This window comes from Cucumis sativus, chromosome 3, assembly GCF_000004075.3.
Source record: "Cucumis sativus cultivar 9930 chromosome 3, Cucumber_9930_V3, whole genome shotgun sequence".
Lineage (NCBI taxonomy): Eukaryota > Viridiplantae > Streptophyta > Magnoliopsida > Cucurbitales > Cucurbitaceae > Cucumis > Cucumis sativus.
The window spans coordinates 13174452-13201288 of NC_026657.2; the positions used below are offsets into that span (position 1 = coordinate 13174452).

The window sequence follows — 26837 nt, forward strand, 5'->3', positions numbered from 1 at the left end:
ATTCGACAATTTCCATTGCCTACCCTAGTTGTCCAACATGGCATAAGAGATCAACCATACAAACATATCGATTTAATTCCAAAGAGATCAACCATACAAACATATCGATTTAATTCCAGCTCTATAATATGTGTTGCTTTTAATATGTGTTGCTTTCATAGAGTGAAAGTAGATAAACAAAACTACTTTGACTGCAATCTGAAATCATCAACAAGAATGTGATAGAATTAGGCTTTAGGTCAATTAATCTCATTATTGTCGAAGGTAGAGAGAGTATATACTACTTTTTACTACTAAAAAATAACAATGGAATTGTTTCCAAATTTCAACAATTCAGAGTGAAGGAATTTGGCTACACTCCTGCTGCAAAAATATCTATAACAATTTCGTTCACAGCCATGCTCACAAGACCATATGTTAAATAAATCCAACAAATAACACTTTATAAGTAGAGAACAAATTAGCATTCTAAGCTTTGGTTGTCAAGTTATGAGCTATGATATTGTGAGACCAATGAATATGGGGAAATAAATAGCCTCCGAAACTTCACCATGTTTATTATTTGACTTGATTGTTGTTAATTTGTCGGAATAAATTATTTTTCATATTAAGTATTTGTGTCTACCAACTTTGGTTTGAAAATCTAATCTATAGAGAAATATTCTTTTTACACTTTTGGGAATATACATTTATGGATTTTTATATTTTCACTGCCCCTTAATTTATTTCGTTGCTGTGATCTTATTTAATTTATTTAGTTTTGAATTCGTTAGAACTGATTTGAATTTTTTCCCATTTTAATTAAATATTTTTATTTAGATGAGAATTAAATAAATAAAACTATGTGTTCTGTCCCCCACTAACATAAGGGTTCGGCTTCAAGTGTTGGGATTTAAAATTAATTATCGTAAAATCAAAGGTTTAAAATTAATGATTTTGCTACAATGATTTGAATTAAATATAGATATATACACACTAAAGTATCTTTACCATTCAACTTTTTCCTTGGATTGTGGTCATCGTAAAAAATACAATTGAATAGAAATACATTCACTCTACACTTTTATCTTCTCCTTACTCTGGCTTTTATTATTATCTTGTTGTTTTACACCAAGGTTATTTATTTGTTTTTGCTTTTTCCGTTTCTAGAAAATTCGATCAAAGAAAAAAAAAAAAAGACCTAAAGTTCAAGGTTCTTGACTTCCTGTATAATCTAACGTTGTGTCATCAAATACCTTACCTTAGTCTACCGATTGTGGCATTGCTCTTAATAGCCTTTTATCATTTATCACGACTTCAAGTCAATCAAATTCTTTCAAAAAAGCAACCCGATCTTTCTCCTTCCCCTCCCTCCAGAACCTTCCGACGCTTCAACTCTCTCTACCATGGCGTCCGATCTCGAAGCCAAGGCCAAGGAAGCCTTTATCGACGACCACTTCGAACTTTCCGTCGACCTCTACACTCAGGCTATTGCTCTCAGTCCCAAGAAATCCGAGCTTTATGTTGACCGCGCTCAGGCCAACATCAAACTCGGCCATTACACTGGTACTTCTTCTCTCTTCTCTCTTCTCTATTTCCTTCCAGTTTCATGTTTCTTACTATGTAATGCCCCCTTTAATTGACTCTGTAAAGTATAGGATTGCGCGAATCAGAGTCTTTGATCGGATTTTTACTTCTTTTGGTTATGATTTGTACTAAAAAAACTTTACTTCTCTTCAATTTTTCTGTTCTTTTGAAGAAGTTAATGTTAAGAGCTAAGTAGATTCGAGAAGTTTTTGGACGAGTCGATTCGTTTATGGTTTCTATTTGAAGTTTTGCAGTCCAATCCCTCGGGTTTTGGTTCTGGGATTAATTTAGGATTATATGACTTTTCAAGTGTTCAAAAAAGTGTTTTTAAGTGACAAAACAACGATTTTGAGCACTAAGAAACAATTAATAAGAGTTATTGTTTTCTTTATTTATTTTAATGATTCGGGTTTATGTTTGTAGAGACTGTTGCGGATGCTAACAAAGCAATTGAACTTGACCCTTCAAATTCAAAAGCATACTTGCGTAAAGGGTAAGCTTCTTTTCTTTCTTTCGTAGCTTCTGATGATGTTCTATTTAATTCTCAAGAGTCTAAGAGTATAATGTTTTTAAGAGCTGATGCAACTTTGTGTGAAATTCATATGGATATTTGAAACGTGGTGGATTATTTATTTAATTCTTGAATCACGTTCTAAGTAGTGTTGAAATATGCATATCTATATGGTTTTTGTTCTTCTTGTATTTATCTTTGTTACAGCACTGCATGTATGAAGCTTGAGGAGTATCAAACAGCAAAGGCTGCTTTGGAGACAGGCTCTGCTTTAGCCCCAGGAGATTCAAGATTCACGAATTTAATAAAAGAATGTGAAAAACTCATTGCTGGTATGGGCTGCGTGATAATATACCAGTTTAAATTTGTGGCTTAGGATGCTAGATAGTCTTTGCAAAGTTTTTGTTATGTCTAAACACAGTTCTTTTTCTGGTAGTTGACATCACTGACTATTATTTGGAAAAAGCATTTACATTTTTTTCCAATTCATGGATGCCCCCATTTTCATAACAGAGGAAATGGGCGATCTTACACAGGAATCTGTGGAAAATGATGTTCAGGAAACTGTTAAATCAAGTGCTGACATTGTACCCGTGAGTGATCAACTGCATCAAGCGACAATAGAAGTCAAACCAAAATTCAGGTTGCTGCTCTTTGTCGGTTTCTTGTAGGAGTAAATATTTTCTCTCTTTATCTTTTGCAGTTCTTTTTTTTTTTTTGGTCTTCCTCTTTGGTACTTTATTTATATGGTATTCCTTTACAAGGATGCATCACAAGATAGATGGTAACCTAACTAGTCATAGTTTCTGCGAAATACTCATGCAGGCACGAATATTATCAGAAACCAGAAGAAGTAGTTGTGACCATATTTGCTAAGGGTATACCAGCTGAAAATGTTGCTGTTCAGTTTGGTGAACAAATTGTATGACTATAATTGAATGTTCATTTTTCGAATATGTTTCAAAATCTTGAATATTTGGACAGACTTACTGAAATTTTAATTGCTTGTTTGCAGCTAAGTGTTACTATTGATCTTCCTGGTGAAGATGCATATTGTTTTCAGGCTCGTTTATTTGGGAAGGTATTCCTGATTTTTAGCATTTAATTTTTAAGAGACAGACAATGGGTTCTATTTGATATCCAAAACAAGATGGGATGTTGTAAATGTTGAGAAGTGTCTTCGATTAATGTAGTAATCTTCACTCTATTTTCTTTCTTCCCATTGCAATGGATTGGTTTCCTTAGACTTATTTTTTTTTATTTGAGCATTTGTTTACTTCAGCAACATGAATATTATGCTTATCTATGCCTCTAACTTCAATTAGAAATCTTATGTTTGGTGTTTGGTTGTCGCAAACAGATAATACGTGAGAAGTGCAAATTTTTTGTGTTATCAACGAAAATTGAAATTCGTCTTGTGAAAGCTGAGCAAATACACTGGACGTCTCTGGAATTCTCCAAGGAGAACAGAATTATCCCGAGTATTAGTGTCCCCTGTAAGTGAATTCGTACCCTGTACACTCTTTCATTTAACTGATTATAGGTTTTACACTGTAGCATGGACTGATCTGTACTCTTCGTTCAATGCTTAATATGCTTGAAGCCTCGAATTTGGCATCTAAAAATTGTGAACAAAAATATGTGATCTGTGATCTGTTTTATATGCTGTCGCATATTGACTATATCAAAATGAAAGTAACCAATAATTTTGGTTCATATCACAACTCGTTATTAGAGATCAATCCTGAACGTGCAGATTGGTAAATGGTTTTGCAGACTGTGTTTCGAGGTGTAGCTTTCATTTATGCTTTAAAATGTGTGCAGTTTTGGTTGCCTTATTTCATGTTCCTGTAGACTATCATGCATTTGGTTTCATTCTTATGCAATGCCGACGAGGGGTTTTTACATATTTGTAACGTCTGGTGTCTCATGTTTTATTTTTGCGGAGTTTGATCAAAGCTTGTGATATTTTGCAGCTAGTGGATCGCAGAGACCTTCCTACCCCTCCTCTAAGCCAAGAAGAGATTGGGATAAGATTGAAGCTGAAGTGAAAAAGGAGGTCTGATTACTCTGGTATTTTTCCTCAATATTCCTTGTGGGGAAATGAATTTAATCGTATTTGTTACATTTTAGGAGAAAGACGAAAAACTAGAAGGCGATGCGGCATTGAACAAGTTTTTCCGAGACATATACGGAGATGCTGATGAGGATACAAAAAGGGCCATGGAAAAATCATTTGTAAGGCTTCCTGAAGTACTTTTACATGTCTAATCACCCTGTTTTGGTATTGTAATTTTAGGAAACTGTTCTTGTCCGATTGGTTAATTTTCTTTGTTCTTTAGGTGGAATCAAACGGCACGGTCCTGTCGACAAATTGGAAGGAAGTGGGATCAAAGAAGGTTGAAGGTAGCCCTCCAGATGGTATGGAATTGAAGAAATGGTAGGATCTGATCTGTTCTAGAGCTTTTTCCCTGTGGTTGGATTTGGTTCAAGTTTGAAAAGTTCTTGTGGAAATATTTCCATTTTTTCGTCATTTTGTAGGCAGCTGAGTCACCATCAGTCTCCTTTTGTTTCTGCTCGATTTTTCTACTATTTCTGTAAAACCAGTTATTTGCTTATTCTTCTGTTCTGAACTTTGTGATTATTGTGTTTGGAGATTGAATGGGTTTAAATTAAAAAATTGTCTACCATGTACATTGTATTTCTTTTTTAGCAGAACTGAGATTTAACGGTTTGGTTTATCGTCAGAGAATTTTTGTTATGTGAATTGTTCAAGCATTTATAGCAACCAACTGTAGTTTGAAATAGCTTCATATTCTTAGTAGTTTCTAATATTTACTTGTATTTTAGAAGCTTCTTTATTCTTTGCTTATTTTCGAAAAATGTTTTTAGCTAATTATGGTATATTTAAATGAGTTGTTTTATTATATTGAGGATAGATATTAGAATTTCACAACCAATTATTTGGTAGAAAATTGCAATTTAGGGGATTGTCCTTGTTCTAGTGTAGTGAAACTCAACATTTTGAAGGGCAACGATCAACATTATAGAAGAGAGAATTATGATTACTATACTAATTCTCTTCTTTAGAGAAGGGGAAAATGGAATATAGATAATAATTGGATAACTAGACTGATGGGATTCATAGCGGTTGGGCCATTGTGCAACTTTAATGGATCGTAATGGATGATTGGTCCAGCCTCGCTAAGACGTTGAAATCACGTTGGGCTTTGATAGGCCCGTATTGATCAATTGCATGAAGCCGAATTCTTTTGGATAAAGGCTTCGTCAGGGCTTTAGATTGATCTTGAAATAGAATCACTTTATATTGTTGATGCTATACCTTTTTTTAAAACCAAACTTTTTAATTTGGAGTGAAGTTTGAACCTAAGATTTGAAGGAGGTTGGAGAACAATTTTACCATCAAACTAATTACAATTTTTGGTTTTATATAGTTCTTTTTAAAATATATAAATAGCTAGTGAGAATCCATTAATTCTTGTGGTAATATCGACAATTTTTCATCAATTCCATCCTATTCAAAGTCACACAATCAGTTTGTATATTAAATGAGAATCCATAAAGCTATATGGTTGATATGCATAACCCACACCCTAAACTTTAATATTTTTTTTAGAAAAATCATGGACCAACTAGACACATAAATTAAAATTTAAGATTTCATTCCCCATATTCAAATTTATATATAATAAATTAATTACTTTGTAAACAAGGACAATAATTCGAAAGTTATTAACTAAGAATTTCGTGAACTAACAATTTTGCTTTTTTCACTTTTTTTTTTACAACAATTTACATATTTCTTAAATTCATGGTTAAATTTATAGCCGAATTTGGAAAACAACTTTTGAAAGTTTTCTTTTTCTTTTTCGATTTTAAAAAATTTATTTAATTCATTGAAATAATATAGATAACAAAAACAAAAGAAAAATTAAAGGTAGAAATAGGTAGTGTTTGTAGGCTTAGTTTTTACGAACAAAAACAATAAACGAAATATTAAGGAAATCAAACCTAAATGTTTTACTAAAACTAAATATTATATTTGAAAAGTTCAACATTTTTCTTTAAAGAAGTACCGATATGGATAGAGTTTTGTGAATTGATGACAATTATTTAAAGGAGAATTTTATAGAGAGAAATATAGTTATAAAAGAAGACAAAGAACCAAAAACAAAGAAGAAAAAAAGAGGAAAAGTTCACGTGTCATAGCAACAGAATAGTAACCCGTGAGTGAATATTTTGGCACTCATTCAATCACAGTCCTTCACACCATCAAAACAAAACAAAACTATTGTTTCTCTCTCTCTCTCTCTCTTATTTTTATATCTTCAAAAATCCAATTTGCCAAAGCACCCGTGACATTGTTATTATTTGAATGATCTTTTTCCTTAAAAAAAACGTCACTTATTTTATTTTATTTTCAAAAAGAGTGGATGTTGAAATTTGAAATTTTTAACTCATGCAAGATGTTATTAATTATAACATGGGTTGGTTTCGTGTTATCTTACTTTTTGGTCCCACCTTGTTCTAGTCTCGTTTGAGTTGAATACTCTATCAATCAAATGCATTTTGATGTTTAAGTTAGATCGAATAGAGACTACTATTTACTTTTCTCAAGTTAAAAAAAGACATGTTGAATTAGACTATTTATAAGGTATTTCTTTGACATTAGCTTGAAGTTTTGTGTAACGTGAACAACATCTCATTGTATCTTGTGGAGTTATAGCTAGAGTGCCAACAAATTTGACTTGTTATTTCTTTTATTTCAAGAAAAAAATACAAACAAAAACATGCCTATCCACTACAATATTTTGGCCTAGTCTCGTAACATTATTTTATCTAAGATATATAATGGAAGACAATATTAGCTCATATCCCTTTATTCTTTATATATATATATATATCAATTTGACGTTTCCACAAATATATATATGGAGAAAAAATTGTGGCTCAGAGAAAATATAAATCCTATAATAAGAAAGTATAATATAAAGTTTGCATGTGGGGTCTTTTGGACATTTTGGTCTATATGCTCAAATGATTGAAGCCTCACCTTCACATCAAGGGGCTCTCTAATCCCTAACATCTCTCTGGATCTAATTTTATTATTATTCTTTGTAAAGGGCCAAACAAGAATCATAAAATAATTGACAAAATTCAAAACAAGAAAAGATGCTCTCACTAATTTGCTTTTAACACTTAGCATTCACTCATTTTCTCTTTCAATAATGATTAATGAATTATTTTATATTTCTATCCATAATACTTTATGGATGTTTATGGACATTGAGAGATATTTCTTAATAAAATTAAAAAAACTAAAGAACAGTTAACCTTGTTTTATTATTCTTTTAAAGAGTTTGCATCTTTATTATTTATATTATATATACTTTAGTAATGTTGGTTAAAAAAACAATAATTACTTAATTTTTATACAAAAAAAATGAAATACATAAATATTTTCAAACTTATAATAAAAAATTTAAGAAATAACAAAATGTTGAGTTTTTTTTTCTAAAAAAAACAACAATAATAAAATCATTAGGCAAGACTAGATTTAAGACTTATATCAAAATAAAATAAAATAAAATGGTCATTAAAAGTATAAAAACTACCGCTCAAACATACTTCAAATAAGTATATATGCATCAAATTGTATATATATATATTGATCTCTATCATTTTATTTTACAAAAAAAGAAAAAAATTCCACAAATGGAAATAACAATGAAGGTAACAATAATAATAGTAGTTAACGTTTTATTATTTCTTAGATGTAGAAACCCTTCTAATCAAAACAAGCAAACAAAGAAGACGATATAACACAAAAAACGCTACCAAAGCATAAACATTTCTCCAACGTTGGTTCTGATCAAGACCTCTTTTAACCAACACATCTCCCCCCGTGACCAAACACTCATTTTCATTCTCTTCAAACCAAATGAAGCATCTTGAAACCAAACACGAATATTCGTTGATTAGCAATGCATCAAGAGCGTACTTGTACATCGACATGAAGTTCATAAACATCCAAAACTTAGGCAAGCTTTCTTGTGATATGAAGTAACCCGAGAATAGGAAAAACGCAGCGAGGAGAACCGTCACGAGCGACGTCCCGGCTATGTAGTTTGGGGCGAGGGAGCTTAGGAAGAGAACAAAGGAGTTGGCCATTAGAATGATGACCCAAATGACGAGGACGAAGTAGGCGAAAGCTTGCCAAGTGGCACAGAGGCCGACGAGGAAGTAGACGGAGGCGGAGTAGATGAGGGCGATGGCGAGGAGGTAGGGGAGGAAGACGAGGGTGTTGGCGATAATGTAGGAGGAGAGACGGTAGAGGCCGGAGGAGGTTTCACGGAGGAGAATTGGACGTTCGTTGAGGAAAATAGGAAGAGTTTCGGTTGTTGAAGAGAGGAGGAATGTTAGTGTGAAGGCGAATAAACCAAATCTTTTCTCTATGCCGGCTTTGTCCATCCCGATGTTTATGTAAATTGTTCCTGTTTACAAATTACATAAATATATATATATATATTAATCCATCTCGACTATACTCATCTTTTTTGTTAATTATAATTTCACTTTGTAAATTGGAAAATTGTAAAATTTGACCAAATATTTATATGTTATAGAAAATTTTATAATTTTTTTCTTTTAGTTGTTTTTTTTATAGATGGTAAATAATTTTATTTTATATATTTTTGAAAAAAATCCTTTTGTATATAAGAATTTATTTAAAAAATTATAAATATAAATTTATTTCACAATAATGTTTATCATTTGTACCAGTTCAACATAAGATAAATATAATATTAAAAATTGAAAAAAAAATTGTTTGAATAATTATTTTTTTAAAAAAAATATGTCAACACGTGAGTCTAATCGAATATAAAATGCATGGAGTGGTTCGAATTTTTGTACCTTTGTTGTAGAAAAATAAAAAATAAAATGTAAATTTTATCTTTAGTAAAATAAAATAAATGTATTTTATAGAAAATTGAAATTTACAGCTAATTTGTATACAATTCAATCTAAATAAATCCAAATTATAAAATTATCATTCTTGACTTGGGGCCAAAAGAAAATCTTAAATACATTTTAGAGAAAAAACCAAATAGTAATATTATTACAACTAATTTTTGTATGAATGATAAATATTTTATCTATTTTTGCATTTTTAGGTATTTTCGTTACAATTAGAAAACAAGTTTTCTAAAAAATAAATTTCTAACAACTCATTATTGAAATTGACATTCCAATATTTTCTGGAAAGAAATATAAACGTGATTTTGGTTTTAATAATTCAAACCTGCCCGAATAAATCAAAACGAAATTTTAAATAATATAATTAAATGTCATGTTACCATTTCAAAAAAAACTCACAAATATACTAGTTTCTTTAAATTAAAATAAAAAAAGTATAAAAATATCTATATTTCCTATTAACATAAAAAAAATAGATAAAAAAAAGAATCATTTGAATGATAAAACTATTGAAGATGTTTATAAAATATATAGAAAAGTTCAAATTATATAAACGATAGCGATAGATGCTTGTACACATTTATAAACGTTTATAAATGATAGATTTAAAATATTACTAGTTTTATAAATATTTTGCTATATTTAAAAATGTAAAAAAAAATTAAAATTACAAGTAAAGGAAAATGTAATTTAAAAAAAACACTCACAAGTGTGCTACGTTTCTTTAATTTAAAATCAATTTAAAAAAAAGTACAAAGAGATCTATACTTCGTATTACCATTAAAAAGGATTACTGTAAGTAAAGGAAGAAGTAATTAAAGGGAGATAGATATAAGAGAGAAGTGTGATATTGATTTACATACCTAATACAATTCCCACAACAAGAGCTTCCAAAGTATTAGTCAAAAGCAGCTGCCTCGTTCGAAATATAATAATCCAAAATCTCCAATGAAGCGTCAAAATCTCATGCAATCTACAGCTCCGATATTTAATCTCATTGTTTTCATTATCTTCATGATTATTCGAACAGTAAGTACCACCTTCATTACCAATAATCACAACACCCTTATTACAAGGCGTAAGATCATTAATAATTTCCATAGCAAATTCCAAAGCATTAAGCTGCGGCGGAATACATAACTCTTTCGATATCAAATAACTCTCCAAACTCTCAACACTCCCATGATGAATCACACATCCTTTACATAGCAAAAGTATCCCATCAATCTCAGACAGTATCCGATAACTCGGCTGATGAATCGAAACCACCACTGTCCGATTCCTCGACTCGCATATCGATTTAAGGGTCGATATCACATTATATGCGGACCCACTGTCGAGGCCGGAGGTTGGTTCGTCGAGAAGTAAGATAGCTGGATCGTGGAGGAGAGCGAGGCCGATAGATACGCGTCGACGTTCACCACCAGAGAGGCCGGAGATGAGGCGAGTGTTGGCGAGGTGGGAGAGACGGAGGTCGGAGAGAAGGGAGTTGACAGTGGAGGGGATTAGGGTTTTGTTAGGGAGGAGGAGGCGGGCGGCAAAGGTGAAGGTTTCAGAGACGGTTAAGAGAGGGAGAGAGGCGTCGTGTTGAGGGACGTAGGCGGAGAGTTTACGGAAGGTGGAAGGGTTAAGAGGGGAGGAGTTGAGGAAGAGGGAGCCTTGGGTTGGGGAGGTACGGGCGGAGAGGATGTCGAGGAGAGTTGATTTGCCGGCTCCGCTTGGGCCGACGATGGCGAGGATTTGGGAAGGGTGGGCTGTGAAGGAAATGTTACGGAGAATGTAGGTGGGTTGGGTGGTGGTGATGCAGGATTTGAAGAGCCAGTTGTAGGGTGAGATGGTGGTGGATTTTGTGTAGGAGATTGAGGATGCTGTTAATGTGTAGCTTCTTGGAGGCAGTGGTGGCGGCGGCGGCGGAGGTGGTGGTTCTGCTTGTGGCTGTGGTTGGTCTTTTTCCATTGGGAGAGAGATTTTTGTGATGGAGAGAGAATGAGAAAGAGGGAGATGGAAGTGATCTTAAATTGACTGTCATGTAAGAATACTAAGTGACTTTCATAAAAATATTCATAAAACCCAATTTTTTTTTATTGAATTATATAATTAATAGAATTATAAAATAATTTTTCATACCTCCACGAATTCAAATATTTATAAAATACATTAAAATTTTAAATTTTATTAGAGATCGACACCCGGGTATTTAATATATTCTAAAACTTTATTATATTTTGAAAATAATTTTTCATACTTCTATAAAAGTAAAAGAATTTTCAACCAAAGATGTGCTCTCGATAACTAAAAGTGGTTTAAAATATCACTTATAGTCCTTAAACTTTCATAAAAAAGTAACAATTTAGTCTTCTACTTTAAATTTTGTAACAATTTAGTCTTTATTATAAAAAATTAATGAGATTTATTACATAAATAAATCGATAAACTAATTAGAGGCTCATTTTAGAAAATATGCATAGTTTACCTTATAAGATAATAACAAAACTACATCAAATATTTTGATGATTTTTTTCTGTTAAGAACTAAATTGTTACAAATTAACAACATAAACTTAGTTTAACTGACATTTATATGTTCCCGAAACAAGAGGTCTCGAGTTCAATTTCTCTACTCCAAATTCTATTTAAATAGACCTAAAAATAATGTTACAAATTAAGAAAATCAATTATTAAATTGTTAAAATACTGAAGTTACCGAGTAAACTAATACAAAATCAAAATTTTTGGGATTAAATCAATAAAAACTAAAGTTTAAGGACTGAATTATTAATTTCATAAACGGATAAAAAGTATTTTTTAACAAAATGTTGGAAGCCAAAGAGTTGTGAACTCTATTTACTATTTGACGGAAGGAGTTGGTGAGTACCCCAACTAAAAAATCAAATTTATATATCAATCGTTTACATCGCAGTCTCACGAACTTCGTACCTCTTCGTTGCTCACTATTCAATTCCCCACTCCCAAACATCCCTACAAGTAAAACTTAGTCAATACTACATCCAATTTTTAATTGTGCATCACAATATTTTTTTTAGAAAAAGAGATGCATTATATTGCCTAAGAAAATGAGGGTATTCTTGTAAAGGGAAAAAATTATCGACGGATATCATTTTGTCTAGAGGCTAAATTTCATTTTCGAACCTGTTGATGGTGAATTGACATTTTGTACCTTAGAGAGTCAAGGAAGAAACTTGTGGCTCTCAAATATTGCATGTCTTCTTTTACTTCTTCTTCTTAATAATGAAGTCAAAAGTCAGAATCGGCACTTGGCAAAGGCATAAAGTGGAGTAGTGGCGACAAAATAGTAAATGAAATTTAATCAATCAAAATAATGTGTAAATATAGGGGTTTAAATGACTGATCTGAAAATTTATTCATGAAATTAAATTTTAAGTAAGATAAAGTGATAATTAATTTAATACATATTTTAAAGGAAAATGCATACATACATATATATATATATATATAATAGAGATGTGAATTGAGCATATTTTACTGGGCTTATGTACAGTTGGTCAGACATAGAAGAAGCCATGCAGAAGTGAAGTTTAAGAATATGATTTCCAAGTGGACAGTCCATTTTCTCTTGAATTTTACATTCTATGGATTGTATAATAATGGTGTCAAACCTCTTCTCTCTTCCAAATAAATAAAAAGAACAAAAAAGGTCAACACTTGTACATTTAAGATTTATTGGCTAGCCTTTTAATTTTTTTTAAGTTTATAATTTTTAGAAATTAAGAAAAATATCAGTTTTCACTAAACTAAAACTTTGAACTATTAGTTATATATCCATTTAAATTATTTAAAATTTTGATGATAAGTGTATCAATTATACTTTTTCATTTTTCCTCCGTAAACCATATTAAATTTGTATATTATACTCATAAATTTTCATAACTCAATCAACTTGCACTATTTTTTAGAATTACATTTTCAAATTCATCCATCCATCAATCATAAACTTTTTCAAATGTCAATTTTGTAAAATGAATAATTATTATAAAAAAAAATAGAAAATTTGACCAACCATTTATCTTCTATAGGAAAAAAGTACTAAAAAAATTGGTAAAAAATAAAACATTTTGAAAAAATATTTAGGCTTTATGAAATTTTGTAATTTTTCTATTTTTGAAAAAACTTTAGTTATCCATTTTCTTCTTTTTTTATATATATATAATTTTTCAAAAAGAATATTCAAAGTTAAAGAGTTCACTGAAGAATCGGCGCAGATAATTTTTCCCTCCCTCCGACTCAACTTTGGAAGAACCGAAATGTGTGTGTTTATTTTTGTTAATTAAAAATAAAGAAGTTATATTCAGAATATAGCAGCAGCCCGTGACACCTCCCTCCAGATTTATTATAAGCCGCCGGACGTCGTCGTTTTATGATCTGCCATATAATTTAAAAAGCACTTCTTGCCAACACAAAGACAAAGTTTCTTCTGCTTCTGCTTATGGTGTTATATGTGCAACTTGAAACAGCTTCTTTCCATTTTTTAGAAATCAGTTCTACTTCTCCTACCCTACATTGGATTAATTGGGATGAAAAAACATTTAGAGCATCTTCAATTGTGTCTGTATTTGCTTAGTCCATCAAACTGTTACGACAAATATATTCAGTATACTCTATAAATACTAGTAGGATATCCTTAGCCAATCCCACATGCCATTCACAACAAATTCATTCCAATTTTAACCTCTGCATATTCATATTTGAGATATCAATTAGGTAATTATTTGGATTTTTATCTTTTTAAATGTAGGAGAAGATTAAAATGATAAACAATCTGGTGATTTCTTTGACGGTAAAGAGTTTCCTTAGGCCATTGAATTGACTTTATATATATATATATATATATATATATATTTTGTCATTTAAAATATTTTATTTCAAACGTAGAAAAAAACGGACCACAAACCACGGATTGGGCCACGTAAAATTCTGGATACAGTCAAACTTGTAATAATCATGGGCTGCCAAAAGCCCAATGAAACTAACTATCCCCACAAAAAGCCCAATTAAATTAACCGTTCTCTCCCCACTTGATGAAGAGTATTGCAAATTAATTTGGTAAACAACAATTATAAATACCACAAAAATAAAGGTGTTGTCGTCTTCCTCTCTCGAGTTCAACAAGGCATAGTTAGTCTAAAACCTTCGATCTTAATAATGTGTTAATCTATTGAATTGAAGCATAATCATTTTAGCAAACATAAATATCATAAAAAAGAATACTTTTTTCTAAAGGAAAAAAAAAATTGTTGATGGCAACTTACTCGGCTTTCACATTCCACCAATTATGAATTTGTAGTTAGGGAGGAGGTTCCCTCCAAAACAGTTGAAAGTATTTACCGTTAATACTCTGATACTTATGTTAAATCTCAACACAAATGTGAGAGCAACAAATTTAAGAAGAGTATGAACTTATCTGATGTTGAATCGTCGTATGAATTATAGTACGTTAAATTATATAAAAAAAACATCAACTTTGTAGTTTAGATAAAAAATATTTCTAAATTTAAAAAATAATAATAATAAATGCTCATAAACTTGAACCCCTTCAAGGTACCTTCACAGGTAGTTTTTTTTTTTTAGGAAAATCGTTAAAATTTTGTTTAACTTTTTTTTATAAATACCTGGTAAATTTTTTTTAAAGAAAATCTCTCTTATTCAAATTTTCTCGCCAACCAAACAAAAAAACTTAAAATTTAAGTTAAAATCATAGTTTTAATTTTATTTGACTATTAACATACACAGGTAACGAACACAACCGATGTCTATAGTTATGATTGTAATTAACATACAGTTAACTGTCAAATAAAATTTTTAATTGACTATTAACACAATATTGATAATATGATAAATCTAATAGTGTGACAATTTTTTGTTTGACTAATTATTGTTTTATATGTTTTAAGGAGAACATTTTATTTTGAAACATCGTCGGATTTTGTAGAATTTTAAGTTTTAACTTCCATAATTTAAACATTGTGGGTTTAAATTATGGATGTTGATACTAAATAGATATATATTTTACATAAATTTCTATTTCAATTGATATTTCTAGAAAAATTATAAAAAAATAAAAAATGTATTATTTTAAAATAAGCAAACATGTTTGTTGTTTATATTATATTTTTATTAATGTCATTTTGATGTTTATTTTTGTGTGATTTGTGGATCTTTTTAAAATATAATAAAAATATAAATTCAACCCTTGTATCGATATCAAACTCATGAAAATGTACAAGTATTAATAGAAATATCGAAATATCGACTATGATTTGAACTTAAAATTTTTATTTTTATTTTAGGTGCTAAAACTATTGAAATTTTGAAAAAATAATTTTAAGGAGAATTATTGTATATAGAAAAAACTATTAAAAATATTTTACGAAATATAGTAAAATTTTAAATTCTATGAGTGTCAATTAATATCAATAATAAACACGGATAAAAATCTATCCATAATAGATTTCAAATTTTACTATATTTGAAAGTATGTATTGTTTTAAAAGTTCATAAGATATTTTACCAAAGAATAGGAAACTTGACAATGGGATGTGAAACCACAGACATCAAATAAACTATATACAACAAACACAAATGCATGTGATTAATTAATTAATCCAATGAAATTAGGGATCCAATGAAAGAAAAAACTATATTATAAATAATTCGATCATATAATATAATGGTGAAGAAGAAGAAGAAGAGGAATAACCTACCCAACTTTCTTTATCCCAAAGCCCTTTAAAAAAGCAAATAAATGAATAAAATTTAACTTAAAGAGCAAAAGAGATGAGTTACATATAATTTGACATTAAATTTTGGTATATTTATATATATATATAATATGATGAAAGGGGGACAAAGCAAATCTAAAACCCTAGGAGAAAGATATGGTGTTGGGTATTCTCTTATTATATTCTCTTAATTTTTCTCTAGGGACATTCATTGTATTAATGTGTATATGTATTATATACATTGTTTTCAAATTTCTCAAGACTAAATAAATAAATTATTCAATATTAATTACTTTTTCTTTTCTTTTCGCCTTTTGGATTAAAAGATGTAAAAAATATTATTTGGTTTGTGACACAATTTTTATTAAAAAATAAAAACTTGTTTGAAAATAATTTTATTTGTTTTATTGAAAATTTATTTTTAAATATAGTAAAATATTGTATTAGTAATATATACTGCAGACACGGTTATTTATTAGCTTTATTATAGATATTTATATTTATATTGATTATGTTTTAGATTTTCTTACTTCTTTCAAGTATTTGTTACTCATATTCAACTGGACTTTACTATAAACGAGTCTCGTTACTTATCAATAGATATATGAAAATGTAATTAAATATTGAGTTACCTGACTCACATTCTTTGTAATCTTTTCACAATGGTTTGCTTTGTCATATTTGTAACTTGGTTCCTAACCAACTTGACTCTATTAATTATGTCACGTGGGGGTTTTAAATCTTAGTTATTTTGCTTGCACCACTAATAAATAATTGTTATGTTTGAATATATGTATATATATTTTTTTTTTGTTATTTTAAAAACTACCCTAAAATTCAAGCCTTTTTAACGGAAATTTTAGAAACTTTTTACATAGGAAAAGAAAAACACATAAATGCATTTTAAGAAAATGAGCTTACTCTTTTAATATGAACAAAAAAAGAAAAAACTTAGAGGAAAAATCAATTTCTATGGGTTCTAAGATAACTTTTGAGTTACAATGTCCTAGAAAGAAAAAAAGTTAGCAAAAAAGAAGAAAAAAAATGCATTCAATTCAATCTCTTTCAAATTCATAGTGATTAAATCAAAGAAAGAATGCAAAGTGTTCAATTAAGAGACAAAAAGCACTTATATGCTTTTTCACTTTGAACTAATTAGCTAACCCTTTTCTATTCTTTTCTTCTTTTTTTTTTTTCCAACGAAAGCAAATAAAAATGCTGCTTTTGATGTCCCAAACAAAAAGTAAAATTCTCAATACATGTTTCCAAAGTTAAAGAAAAGCTTCTTCTTTCTCGTTGAAATTTGTTCAATGGGCTCTCAATTTTGGTAAAGTTCCTTCATTTCTTTTTTAAAATACTAATTAGCACTTATTCTATTTTTTTTTTACCATTTTTCAAATATAGCAAAATAAGCTATGAGTAAACATTATAAATATTAATAGATGTCTAGTTTTGTCATTTAAAACTATCAAATTCATAAAATAAATAAAAATAAAACTAGTATGGCTATGTGATTAATTAACTGCTTTATTTAATTTAAATGAATCATCTCTTAGCCAAATTCCAAAATTGTAAAAAGTTAACCAATATTTTACATCAATATAATTATATCTATAGATAAGTTGAATTTACATTTAAATTATATCACAAGTATGTGATTTTAATTAAGATATTATGACACACAATTTACATATGAAACATACTAGAAGTCTATGATTTAAATTATTATTAAAAAAAAGAAGGGTAGCAGGTAGCATGGAGCCAAAAATTTAATTTTTTATTATCATTCTTTTACTAACTTGTGGCATTGGCCAAAGTTGGTCAAAGGTCTGTGAAAGTTTCAAAACTTTACTTTAAAAAAAGAAAAACAAATAGTAAATAAATATTTAAAGATTCCTCCTATTTTGACATCATTAAATTATTACAGTTGTGAGGAAAAGTCCAAAAGATTATCCATAAAGCAATTAATGCCATAAATCTTTTCATTTTTTGACCAACTAATTCCCCTTTCTTACTTGCTAGAGAGGATAGTAATTTTTTGTTTAGTTCTAAAATTTAAGATGTATAGTCACCCAATTTAAAATATTAATATACTGTAATATTTTGAAAAAAATTCGTAGATATAGTAAAATAGTTAAATTTAGAAAGACTTTCGATTTTATTATTAAATTTAGATGAAATAATTTAAATTTTCTTGAACGTCTTCTTTTTAACTAACTAAAAGTCTAAAAGACTAATATGTAAAGCTAAAAAGAACCAAATCAAACAGAACAATTACTAATCTTTCTTTTAAACAAAATAAATGTGTAGCATATAGCTCTTAGTCACAAAAGAAACAAATACATGTAAATTAAAAGGTTAGGAACTTACTCATTAATCAATTAGATAATGTAAATATATCACAAGATTCGGAGTTATGTTGTTTTTGCATAACTTTGATATTAAAAAATAGCAAAAATATTTAAACTTTATATAAAAAATATTTTTTCGTCTTTTAGTGTTTTTTTAAGTATAAATAATTTGTATTTTTTTATATATAGAAAATGCATATTTATTACTATTATTATTTAATTCAATAACATGTAGATTGAGAAGTACAAATTTCTAATCTTGATTGATTATACCCATTAAGTTATAACTTATACGTATGCTTAAATTTTATTATTAAATAAATTATTAGCTTCTTTCACGTTGAGACTATTTGAGAATTTCCAAAGTTTATTTTCAATATAATTTCCAAAACAGAATTAAAACGAAATCTGGAAGAATATATACTTTTCTTTTAAAATACTTAAATTTTATGTAAATGTACATTTTCTAGAGCCTACGTAAACAAAAAAAAGATAAAGTTACTCATAATTTAGCAACTTTGGCATCTTCTTTTAACACTTTCTTGAGTTTAGAAAGATTTCTTTCTTGCTTCTATTTTATTTATATTTTAAAGAGAGAAGTGTCATGAAAGGATGATTTGTTATGATGTTTTATGTTATTTAGTATGTACGTGTATAATATAATGCTTGCAATTATAATACCTTGACCTATATAAAGTCATATTTACCTAAATTTTATGTATAGTTTTTTTTTTTTTTTTTTTTTTGTCATTTAATGGGCTTTTACATTGAGGGGTAAATATTTTATTTTTTAATTACTCTAGAGAAAAAACTCCCAAAGAAAAGGTAAAATGTATTGGAAATGATATGGGAACATAGGAAGAAAATAATAGAAATGTTTTATCACATGACATACAAACAAATTAACAATCATCATTTTAACTATTATTTACCAAATACACCTCCGAGCGAGCCAGCCACTACCAAACTCACCGAGTCACTGTTCATCATTTCTCTAAGAAAAGAAAAAAACGAAAACTGTCGTCCACTGCCTAATTCAGTTTTTTACTCTTTTTACATTCAAAACCCAATAAAGAAAGAAAATTCTCTCTCTATCGCTCTCGCTTTCTTCAATGTTGTTCGTCTTGTTTGGCTTCTGAGAAAGAATCTTTTCCCGTCTTCTGCTTCTGCAAATCCTCAGTAACGAATACGTTATCGTCACAAGTTCCATCAACATCATCATCTGAAATTTCCATTGAAATGATTGTTAGATGTGCTATACATTTTCAATTCAAATTAGGAAAAATAATTGTTGAGAGTTTTTTGGCTTTTGGATCTTGCCTCTTGTAGCGCTGAATGATCTTTTGCAATGCAGAATGGCGCTCTCAATCCCGTCGTCTTGCTGCAAAAGTGAATCGTCTCGTCGATTCGTCGGCGATACAGCCATTCCAGTGGACGACGATGATGATTTACTCTTCCCTAAACGCTTACAAACCACTCGAATCCCTATCGCACTATTCCTCTGTTTCTCATCAATCGATGGTGCCGTCGTTGTTGTGGACGGTGAAGATACTGGCGAAGATCTGTGGTTTTGTTTCCTCGAGACTTTTACGTACAGTGGTTTGATTAATTTTAGATACTTCTGCATTCCTTCTCTCTTTGATTGACGCTCTGTTGCGTCAATACGATTGTTATTTCTTGAACTGTTGACTCTGTTTAGTTTGAAGGTGAATCGTTTGCTTTCTGTGCTTTGTAATTTATGAGACGGTGAGTCTGTTTCATCTATCTTCTGTTTCGCCATTAACTTTGGCTTCTTGAACAATGAAATCGAGAGTCTAGGTGCGGATTTAAGAATTGAAACTGAAACCGGAGACTCTGGCTTGGAACTGAGTTCAATCGGAAGGATTTTACGTTTGGAGATGAGATCGGAATGGGAGAGAAGAAGGTTCCGTTGAGAGAAACCGAGTTCATTTTGGCTTGAGTGTGTGAGATTCTTCTCATCGGGAGATTTGCCGGTTTCTGAAGAAGGAGGAAGAGAGATGAAATCCAAATCGAAGAATGAATCTTCATCTTGGTCGTCGCCATAAAAATGAGAACGAATGAAAGGATATGCAGTTTCAACAATGGAGGAGAAATGGGAGTAGAGATTATGGAGCTTTACGAAATCGAGAGCTTCCATGGCGGAGAGAGGATCGGGAGAAAGACAAATTGGAGGGTTGAGGGTTTAGAGGGTTTTATAGCGCTCGGCGTGTGGAGGAGAGGGGTCGGCTTAACACGTGCCACACCCTGAAAATAACATAACACAAAATGATTTACAGTTAAATTTATTATTGTTTACTTATATGATTGGGTTTTAAATCAACAGTTGCCTCAAATAGATATCCAATTTGGGTTATAATTCATAAGTTACAGTAGTTTGTATTTTAAATATAAACTAGTAAGAAACAATAAATTAGAGTGAAGAAGGAAAAGAGGATGATATAGAAAAATAACGAACAATCATAACAAATAAGATGTCGAATAAATAATGCTTACTAAATCAAATGATAGGTTATAAATAGTTAAACACACTATTATTGTAGTTGATACCTCAAACATTTAGCAAAACTATAATAGCTAACTCTAATATAACTATTTAGTCAAAATGAAATGAAATAAACTAAAGAGTGACTCCTCAATCAAAACAAAATGAGTTAAAGTTAATTAGTCACTTTAATCCATCGTATATTTTTCACCTAGAATAATGGAGAATTTTGTTGTTTTTTCATGTTTAACTAATTTTTACATTAAAATTTAACAGCAAAAATACAAAAACGAAATTTCATTTGATTTTCCTTCAATGACCAACGAAGGAGAAAGAGAACAAAAAAGGAAAAAGCTATAGGAAAGTGTGCTTCAATTTAGGTTGAGAGAGAGCTTTAATACATGTACGTTTCTGCCCTCTACTTCTGACTTCTCAGCGGTTTACGTTGAATTTGGATTCCTCGCAATGCTCCTCCCTATGACTCCACAGAACGTTGTTCTTATTTAGCCCTCGATTTTTTTTTAATATTTTAAAGTTTTGTCTGAATTCGACATTTAATTTAAAATATATCTCATTTGAGGACAAGATGAATTAATTTAATAGATAATTATAGATTTTAACTAGATATTTATAAAAATTGAAAGATTTAAATTGATATAATTATTTTAATGGATACAAATACTAGAAATACATACATATATTTTATTAATGAAGGTTAAAATGAGATACAAGATTGGTATCACAAACTTATAAATCTATATTTTGTTAGTTGAATTAAATTTATTTTAATTTGAATTATAAATAGTGATACTTTAATAATAAAATTAAGAAATTGATTATTAGTGATTAAATGGCAACGGAAACAAAATCTTAGGTTTTTCTCCTTTATTTTGCTTGTTCTTTTTTTTCATTCTTAAAAATCTCCAATTAAATTCTATTTCTTTCAATTCATCGATCAATTCATACAAAACTTATCGTGTGTTGATATTTTTTAAAACAAAATTTTTGTCTCATATTTGCAATTTAACATGACCAACAAAATATATCATTTTAAACACCTAAGCATAAATTTCTTATAATACAAATTCAATGATATCTTTATTTTAGTTATTTATTTATCAAATACTATAACTAAAACTTTCAAGTTTAAGAATCAATTTTTTTTGAAATGACACATAGGATAAATATCAAATCTCTTACCAAATACTTGATAATTGTTTTAACAATTACTAGGAGATTATCCAACTTTCTTAAAACTGAAATTGTAATTTTTTCCATTTAATAAATTATAGTTCTTTTTTTTTCTTTTTCTAAATGATATAAATTGGTAACCTCACCCTACGTATACGATAAAAGAAAGTAATAGAAAAATGATGTAAATAAAATTTGTTTTTGTTAAGATATGAATTTGACTTGACCATCATATGGACATTGGGAAAAATGGAAAAAGCTGAGAAAGCTTTGGTGGTCAGACTGCAAAAATAGACTTAGCCTATAGGTCTTTTCTGCAATATTCCATATTTCTTCATTTGTAAAAATAACCCTTCACGCGCTCCCTACTCACGTGACCCTATATGATACATCACTGACCTCTTGCCACGTGGCAACATATAAGTGGAAAAAAATAATATCGACAAGGGAAGAAAGAAAGAAAGATGAAAGCAAACTAAACCTACTAAATAATTAAAGGTTAGACTTAGACCTTTCCCACTACCATCTTATATTTAATATCAATTTTACACCTTTCGATGTATTCTATTTGACTAATATTATAATTCATTTGACATAAGAAATTTTCTATTTTTGTGGACTAAAGTCTAAAACTATATATTTAAAAAGGATCTTTATTAATTTTGTCAAAAAAGAAAAAACAAGAATTTATTTCTAAAGTAGTTTTTAGGAAACAAGATATCATTTATCCAAATTATAATTTTTCAATTTATTTCTGATTTGAATGAGTAAATTCTAATTCGACAGGCTTTATTAAAAAATAGAAAATTTTCACTTAATAAATAATCACAATCTCAAATCCAATCGTTTTTATTATGCTAACTGCTAAGTTTCTGAATTTTTTTTAAGAGGAAGACTCTACGTCAATTTTTCCTATTTTTGAAATAGAGTAAAAGGAAAAAGACATTTACCAAGAAGCTTTTTACTCAAAATCTTAACTCAATTAGTGCAAAAGTGGAACAAAGTTTTATTTATTTATATAGAAAGCCTTGTCTTTTTCTTTTTCTTTTAAAAAAAAGTATGCATGAAAGTATAATATTCAAAGGTAGTGAAGAGAAGAAAAGAGGTATACATGTGGGCATAGAATTTGAAGGTGGTGAAAAAGAGGGAGAGAAAAAAAAAAAAGGAAAAGGAAAAGAAAAAGGAAAAGAGCATTTAAAGAAAAGGAAATGAGAGCAAAGTGAAAAGGAAAGGGAAAAAAAAAGAAGAAAAAAGAGAAAGAAAAAGAAAAAGTTGAAGTTATACTTATATGGTTGTTGATATATTAGGGTTAAAGAGATGTCTTTGAAAACTAAAGCATTGAAGAGCTGTTAAAGAGAAACTTCCAAAAAGATGAGAGAGAGAAAAGAGTTAAAAGGAAAAAGAATTTGAAATGAATGTGAAAAAAAGCCTAGTAAAGAAATTGTAGACTTTGAGATAATGGATAAATAATAATGAAAGAGGGGAATGTAAAAGTTTTTTTCTTTTTTTTTTTTCATTAAAAAAACATTTTAATAATTTTACCAATCAAATTTTCGTAACTCATATTTAATAAAGAGGGGAATGTCCATATTGCAAACTAGTTTCAAACTATATTTTTTTACAATTTAGAAAAACAATTTAATTGAACGTTGTGCTTAGACGTTAAAGAAGAGAATTTATGTTGCAATGAATTTCAGGATGTATAATGCTTTGTGATGTCAGCAGAAATTTAGTTTTTATTTATTTTTAAAGTTATATAAGTTATTTGTATTGATGTCTTAAAACTTGAATCGTTCATATAAAAATCTCTTTTAACAATATAACAGAAATAAATATTTTTATTCCTATTTTTGTTTCATCGTATTAAGTTCATTTCCATTTCAACATTCGTAGAGATTATGTTTTAATTTTTTTGAAACTTCCAAATATCGTGTTTTGGTTATATCTTTCAATTTCACGGTTGATAACAATGATTTTTATATGCAAGTTGAGATTGACTTATTATTTGTATTTTTATATGGTATTAAGGGGTTTTTTTTTCTTCCTTTCATATTGATATCAACATATGTATTTGAGAAAGAGGAAATTTTGGTTTTAAGAGGTAAAGGGAAAGTTGAAAAGGTGAGAAATAAATAGGGAAGAGCGGCAAGGCTTTGTATTTGACCATATAGCCTCTCTTTTGTTCCTTTTGTTTGCTTATCCGTAGCTTTTGTTGTTAGTGTGGACTCCCAAGGTTTTTTGTTTTTGTTTTTCTTTCTCTTCTACAAAAGCTTTGACCTTTGAACATTTGGGGCCTTCATTCTCTATTCCTTTTGTCTATTCATTTATTTTTCTTCTATCTTTGTCAAATACATACATACATATATATATATATATATATATATATATATATATATATATATATTGATTTTTTTCTAAATTTTCAAAATAAATAAATAAATAAAATTTCAAAATTTGAAATTTGAAGAATTTAATTTGACTAATAATTCAACTATTTTACTTCTAAACCATCATAAGAAAATGTGAAAAATTAGAATTAATTTTCAAAGGTTAAAACTGAAAATGAAAATTTAAATTGTTTAATAGATATTTGCCCATTGATTAAACACAATCTTAAAAGAAAAAAAGAAAAAAGAGATTTATTTATGTAAAATTTGGAAATTAAGGTACAATTTTTTAAAAGTTGATGTGCGAAAATGGAAAAAGGTGTATAATGTGTGTGTGGGCGCGCGTGTGAAATAAAAATGAACAAGATATTAAATTTTATGAAAAATAACAAATTAAGACACAACGATATACATTTACAAATTACAAGTAAGAAAAAGGATGGAGAGAAAAGTTGGTTGGAAAAAGAGAAAAGTTTATGGGCCTATTGGGCCTGGTGTGTAGTGAATCGTTTCTGTAGGACGATGCCTTTCTTCTATTGGGCCTTAGAGAACTCTTATCCAAATGGGGAGACCATTTTGCCCTATTTCTAATGCTGTTTATTATTGTTAAAAAAAAAAATTCTACCTCTTTGAAATTACCTTTTTAGGAAAGATTTAGAGCGAAAACCTAAACTATGGTTGATATCCGAAAATCTGACAATTTTAACCTTCATTTAATTATTTAAAAATAAATTATATCTGTAAATTTTAAATATTTTAGAAAATCTTAAAGAATTATTTCCTTAATTATCGACCATCTAATTTATTATATCAACGATAACTTTCTTAATTATTATATTATATATATTTATATTTATTAGGAGGATGTCTAAAAATAGAAGAATTGTGTAGAGTATTTACGGCCAATAGCAAAATTTGAACCTAGGCCCAAAACCATACGGTGAAATACCAAAACAACTACTGTAAATCTAATTTTTCATAAAATCAACTTTGGGATGTTTTTCCCTAATCGATACCAAAAACACAATTTTTTTCTTTTAAACCGTCTCAGATGTTCTTCTTCTTCTTTTTTCTACTTCTTAAATGATACCTCATTCTCCAATGATTAAATTTCATTCAGCTTTGAAGTTGAGATGTCTGTAATTTTTCCCTCCCTTGATGCATATGAATCTGGTGTGAATCACTGACGAGATATGGTGTGCCAATTCACATACCTTTTGCTGAGCATTGGAGGTATATTTTCTACGTTGCATTGGTATTAAGAATGTAATCATGCCTTTTCAATTCTTCTTCTCTTTTTTACTCGATCAATTTCCTTTTTCTACAGGCAACTCAAGATTTAATTTTTTTTCTACTTCGGTTAAACTTTTTCTACTTGGGTTAATCTTTTTCTACTTCGATTCTTCATCTTTAGCATTCTACATAAAGTAAGTAATGTTTCATTCCTCATTCTTCTTCTTCTTTTGTTTGTATACATACTAATTAAATTTATTTTTTCAATGAATGTCAAGCACTAAAAGAAAAATAGAAACATCGAAGGAAAAAGAGGTATGGAATTTGATATTGTTTCCTTTAAACAAAATAATTATGCTACCTTTCTGCCTATAAGTTTTACAACATGTTTTAGATTTTACATGTAGGTTGAAATATTGCCAAAGTCTTCTATAACTATTACACAGTGATAGAGTGGTTATGCTACCTTTCGACCTATGTTTTAGATTTTGCATGTGGATTGAATACTAGTTATGTTATGCTATCTTTCTACCTGTAATTTAGTATTTGCGACATGTTTTAGATTTTGCATGCCGATTGAAATATTGCTTATAATGATATATGATAGTCTTTTATCATTTAAAAAAATATACAACAATTTATTTACTAGCTAATATGTTTTAATAAATATTTTTAATAGGTAAACAGGATGACCTCTAAAAAAAGATGCAAACAAAGGCAATGAAGATGACCTCCCAATAAATAAATAAATAAACAAAAGCAACGAAGATGACCTCTTCAAAAAAAGATGCAAACAAGGCAAGACTCCATAAAAACAACAACATCATCATTAATGAACTTTGCTCCAAGCTTCAGCTTAGGACTGACGTCTCCATCCCAAACCAATCCTTTCACAATGAACTACATACTTTTGTGAATGATGTATTTTGAAACTTGCTTTTATACTTGTAAATTTTGTTTATGCTACATTCTTGTATGTAGTGAATATGAGCGTTGTTGTATATAATGACAATTTTTGTAATATGCTACATATTTTTGTAAATTCTGAAGGTAGTGAATATGAGTGTTGTTGTATAATGACAGTTTTTGTAATATGATATCTTTCTATCATGGATGGAAATTGATATCTTTCAATCAGGAATGGATATTTATATCTTTCTATCACTTGTAGAAATTGATATCATTTTATTAGTTTTATCAATGATACAAACTAATATCAATTTGTATCAAAGTTTATATATCACATGTATCAAAATTTGAGTTGAAAAGAGAGACGAATGTTGACTTAACTTGAAAAGAGAGGTCACTGAGAGGATTATAAGCTACCATTAAAAATAAT

The 26837-nt window shown here is 29.1% G+C and overlaps 3 protein-coding genes across 3 annotated transcripts; 1 reads left to right on the forward strand and 2 right to left on the reverse strand.

The window, feature by feature from the left end:
- The first annotated feature begins 1237 nt into the window (after nucleotides 1-1237).
- Nucleotides 1238-4844, forward strand: LOC101208950 (protein SGT1 homolog). Its single transcript, XM_004140697.3, has 10 exons — nucleotides 1238-1545; nucleotides 1990-2059; nucleotides 2285-2409; nucleotides 2591-2720; nucleotides 2903-2999; nucleotides 3093-3158; nucleotides 3438-3573; nucleotides 4054-4136; nucleotides 4211-4315; nucleotides 4420-4844. The coding sequence occupies exons 1-10, from the start codon at nucleotides 1386-1388 to the stop codon at nucleotides 4519-4521; spliced, it is 1074 nt and encodes a 357-aa protein (XP_004140745.1). The 5' UTR covers nucleotides 1238-1385; the 3' UTR covers nucleotides 4522-4844.
- Nucleotides 4845-7740: 2896 nt separating this feature from the next.
- Nucleotides 7741-11104, reverse strand: LOC101208704 (ABC transporter G family member 8). The gene is made up of 2 exons (XM_004140696.3): nucleotides 9940-11104; nucleotides 7741-8592 (listed from the first exon to the last, which is right to left on the reverse strand). Exons 1-2 carry the CDS (start codon nucleotides 11030-11032, stop codon nucleotides 7862-7864), a joined length of 1824 nt encoding a protein of 607 aa, XP_004140744.1. The 5' UTR covers nucleotides 11033-11104; the 3' UTR covers nucleotides 7741-7861.
- Nucleotides 11105-19039: 7935 nt separating this feature from the next.
- LOC101208464 (probable membrane-associated kinase regulator 5) lies at nucleotides 19040-20386 on the reverse strand. The gene is made up of 2 exons (XM_004140695.3): nucleotides 19505-20386; nucleotides 19040-19406 (listed from the first exon to the last, which is right to left on the reverse strand). Exons 1-2 carry the CDS (start codon nucleotides 20340-20342, stop codon nucleotides 19294-19296), a joined length of 951 nt encoding a protein of 316 aa, XP_004140743.1. The 5' UTR covers nucleotides 20343-20386; the 3' UTR covers nucleotides 19040-19293.
- Nucleotides 20387-26837: the final 6451 nt, after the last annotated feature.